The sequence below is a fragment of the Parus major genome, chromosome 25LG1 (genome assembly GCF_001522545.3).
Source record: "Parus major isolate Abel chromosome 25LG1, Parus_major1.1, whole genome shotgun sequence".
Classification (NCBI taxonomy): Eukaryota; Metazoa; Chordata; class Aves; order Passeriformes; family Paridae; genus Parus; species Parus major.
The window spans coordinates 46,427-50,817 of record NC_031793.1 but is presented as its reverse complement, the minus strand read 5'-3'; the positions used below and the strand labels follow the sequence as shown (position 1 = coordinate 50,817).

Below are 4,391 nucleotides of genomic sequence, written 5' to 3'. Positions count from 1 at the left end.
CCGTCCTGGGAGCCACCAGGGGCCGTCCTGGGAGCCACCAGGGAGCCACCAGGGGCCGTCCTGGGAGCCACCAGGGGCCGTCCTGGGAGCCACCAGGGAGCCACCAGGGGCCATCCTGGGGGCCATCCTGGGAGCCACCTGGGAGCCACCAGGGACTGTCCTGGGAGCCACCAGGGACAGTCCTGGGAGCCACCAGGGACCATCCTGGGAGCCACCAGGGGCCATCCTGGGAGAGCCACCAGGGACCCTCCTGGGAGCCACCTGGGAGCCACCAGGGACCGTCCTGGGAGCCACCTGGGAGCCACCAGGGGCCATCCTGGGAGCAGGAAAAGGGGGTGCTCAGACCTAACCCAGGGATCCAACCCTGGCTGTACAGGGCACCTGCTCAGGATGGGGCTGCTCTGGGAGCAGGCATTGATCCCTTCTCCAGAGCTGCACAGATCAGGGTGTGCTGCAGGAGCTGGGATGTGGCTCAGCCTGTCATCAGACACCATTCATCTCAACTCCAGGGTTATTCTTCCCTGGAAGAGCCTCCCTGAGCTGGCTGTGAAGGGGATGAAAACCACACCCCAGATGACCTCAGCACGGCTCTGCAGCATCACAATTCCAGCCTCACTCTCTGTCTCCAGCACAAAATGAAGGGGAATAAATGAATGGAAGGAGCCTTTGAGGTGGCTTTTCTGCTGCCTGTGTAATTGGAGTCTCTGGGTGCCGATTCCTGCGGGGTCTCTATGGAAACGGCAGCGGGAGATGATCGCTGCACGTGACCCGGTGTCTCCATGGATTGCACAGCACAGGCCAGATGGCCACATTGTCCCCACTGTCCTGTCCCTGCCTTTTTGTTGCCAAGCAACTGGCTCTGGCATTCTGACTTGTGCCTGAGCTTTGGCACGGCTTTGGCCGCCTTCAGTCGTCCCTGGGCTGGCTGGGTCACTCCAGCAGCAAATCCTGCTGCTCCCCAGCTCCTGCACCAGATAATCCCATTTAAATGGGGCTAAAAGCCACTAAACACAGCATTTTTCATCAGAGTTTGTGTACCTTTCTGTTAGCAAAGCTCCCTGAGGATAAAAACACTGACCCATGTGATGTAGGAGAGTGGAGGAATTTGTCCAAAATCATGCAGCAAGCCAGGGGTGAGGCTGAGAATGGAAATGGGCTCTGGAGTCCTGGGAAACCACAGGTGCTGCTGCTCTGTGTGCAGCATGTGCAGAATTCCAGGGAATGCACAGTTTGAAATAATCCTGAAGTGTCACTTCATAGTTCTCCCCAGGTGATGCCTCCTTTCTGCAGGACACCTTTTGAACAGCCAGGATTTAACATTTCCCCCTGTTACAAAGATTTCCTGAACCCAAATTTGGCAGCTCCAGCAGCTCAGGCCTTTGCTGAAGTTACCAAATTAGAAATCATTCCTTGAATCAGGAGTTCCTCAAATCCTGCAGCTGTGCCAAGGTGGAGCACAGAGTCCAGGACACCCTGGAGCCAAAAAACTCAGGGATATCCAACAGCAGCAGGGGTCCATGAAGAGTCCATCAAGAACTGGGAAAAGCCAAACAAGCAGAAGTCACACCTGCACATAAAAATGCTCACACATAAAGTAAAGAAAACAAGGAAATTGCTATATTTGTTGTTGTGCATGCCAGTTTTTATATATATCCAGAATAAACAGGATGTTTTTACTTGAAATCCATGGTAAAATGCAGAGCAGGATGAGATCTAAGCTTCAAAGATTAGCACAAAACTTCTCAAAGTCACACAGGAAGGGCTGCAGAGTAGTCTCTGTTTACTGTCCTAATTAGACAAGACACAAAAATGGACAACTTGGGCAAGAAGAAATAAGTAAATGCTTTGCAGGTATTGCATGGCAGGAAAAGAGAATAATGAGGGGAAAAGCAGGCATTAAATTCTCAGATCCCAGTGACAGCAGCTCCTTGCTGTCATTATGGTGAGATCTGTAGAAATAAATGCAGCAGGATTCAAGTCCAGTGGAGGAATAGCCCTGATCACTGAGGTCAACACAAAGGACTGGAAATTATTGCCCCAGAAAAGAGATTTTTTGAGGTTTTAAGCCTCCAGCCCCAGTAAGCAAATGGGACCATGGGAATTACTCCTGGGAGGGAGCAGCCCAAGGCAGAAAAGAACATTTTGTCACAAAAGAAAGTGAATGTGGCACCAGCAGGTAACTCAGAAGGATGTCACAGCTCTGTTAAGGTTTGGGGGGACTGTGAAAGGTGAATTCATGGAGCACAGGGCCACTGGTGCCCCCAAAACACCACGGTTCATACACGAGCTCAGGGAATCCCTTCATTATTTAGTGCCAGGTGGGATCTCCTCTCTTTACCCTCTTCCAAAGCAGCTGCCAGCACTGTCCTGACCCCACAACTCCTGCTCTGTCTTGCTCTGCCCCCAGTGAGAGAGTATTGTCTGTGACTGAGCACTGCCTCCATCCCACCCTCCCAGGCTTCCAGGAAAGAGCCATCACCAGAGTGACAATTCCCATTTTCCCCCCAGGCCAAGCACACGGAGCAGCACGAGGCTCGTCTGTACAACATCCCCCTGGAGGAGGTGAAGGCTGTGTTCCCCCACGGGCTGCCCCATCGCTTCCAGCAGCAGGTATTGCACCTTGGGGGGATTCACTCAGCTGGGGCTGCCCCAGGATCCCTGGAAGTGCCCAAGGCCAGGCTGGATGGGGTTGGGAACAGGCTGGGACAGTGGAAGGTGTCCCTGCCATGGCAGAGGGTGGGATGTGATGATCTTTAAGGTCCCATCCAACCCAAACCATTCCATGACTGTGTGGGAAGAACCAGATCCATTGGTGACTGTGATGTTTTCCTGTTGGAATGAGGGGGAGCAAGAGTGCAGTTATTCCTGGCCCTCACTGTTGTTTTCAACATCTGAGAGATGTTGAAACCCAGAGCAGCAGCAGAAAAGTCTCAGAGCTCCAGCTCAGGCAACCTTCATTCCAGTGTTTTCCATCTCTAACATCCAAGCACTTAATGAACTACAGAAATATTTTCCATGGCTATATTTCTGTGTGAAACAGGCTGTCTCATGAAAAATCAGTTTATATCTGCAACAAAACAATCCTGTCTCCTGATCTGTGTGGTGGAGCTGTGCTGGGCTGTGCTCTGTGAGCAGCTGCCTGCCTGAGTCAGGAGCACTTTCCTTACCTGTGCATATCCAGGTCACTGAGCTGGAATCATGGCCAGCCCAGTCTGTGGGAACAGGGTGGAACAGCTGACCCAGAAAACGCTTTCTGGGCACAGGAAGGACAAGAAGGTCCTTCCACTGAGGGGAAGCAGCGCTTGACCAGCCCTGGGGTGCTGCTGGGCAGAGCTGGGGGTGTTGGGAGCCTCCAGGCAGGGATGGAGCAGGGCTGGGGGCAGCTGTGCTGGGTCAGCTCGTGGCACCTTGGTGCCATCTGCTCCTTCCTCAGATCCAGACCTTCAACGAGGCGCGTGTGATGGTGCGGAAACCGGCGCTCGAGCTCCTGGCTTACCTGAGGGGCTCCAACTTCGCCCACCCTGCTGTCAGATATGTGATCTGTATCCTTTAATTTGGGGGTGGGATGAAGAGAAACACCAGCAGTTTGTGCAGTGAGAGGGTTTTTGTGTCCCTGAGCTGGTGCAGTCTCCAGGAGGTGGTGGTGCCACGTGGTCTGTGGTCAGTGCAGGGACTCGGGGCACTTCAGGAAGCTCAGATACCTTTATTCCTTTATTCCCTTATTCCCTTATTCCTTTATTCCCTTATTCCTTTATTCCTTTATTCCTTTATTCCCTTATTCCCTTATTCCTTTATTCCCTTATTCCTTTATTCCCTTATTCCTTTATTCCTTTATTCCCTTATTCCTTTATTCCCTTACTCCTTTATTCCTTTATTCCCTTATTCCTTTATTCCCTTACTCCTTTATTCCTTTATTCCCTTCATTCCCTTATTCCTTTATTCCCTTACTCCTTTATTCCTTTATTCCCTTATTCCTTTATTCCCTTATTCCTTTATTCCCTTATTCCTTTATTCCCTTATTCCCTTACTCCTTTATTCATTTATTCCCTTATTCCCTTTATTCCTTTATTCCTTTATTCCCTTATTCCTTTATTCCCTTATTCCCTTATTCCCTTACTCTTTTATTCCTTCATTCCCTTATTCCCTTATTCATTTATTCCCTTATTCATTTCTTCCCTTATTCCTTTATTCCCTTATTCCCTTATTCCTTTATTCCTTTATTCCCTTATTCCTTTATTCCCTTATTCCTTTATTCCCTTACTCCTTTATTCCCTTATTCCCTTATTCCCTTATTCCTTTATTCCCTTATTCCCTTATTCCCTTACTCCTTTATTCATTTATTCCCTTATTCCCTTACTCCTTTATTCATTTATTCCCTTATTCCCTTATTC

General features: G+C 50.0%; 1 protein-coding gene across 1 annotated transcript in view; it reads left to right on the top strand.

The window, feature by feature from the left end:
- DAP3 (death associated protein 3) overlaps positions 1 to 4,391 on the top strand; it is a 15,768-nt gene that overhangs the window by 6,241 nt on the left and 5,136 nt on the right. The window contains exons 4-5 of the mRNA XM_019008940.1: positions 2,491 to 2,610; positions 3,434 to 3,542. Coding sequence (XP_018864485.1) covers positions 2,491 to 2,610; positions 3,434 to 3,542 — 229 coding nt within the window. The remainder of the gene's footprint in view (positions 1 to 2,490; positions 2,611 to 3,433; positions 3,543 to 4,391) is intronic.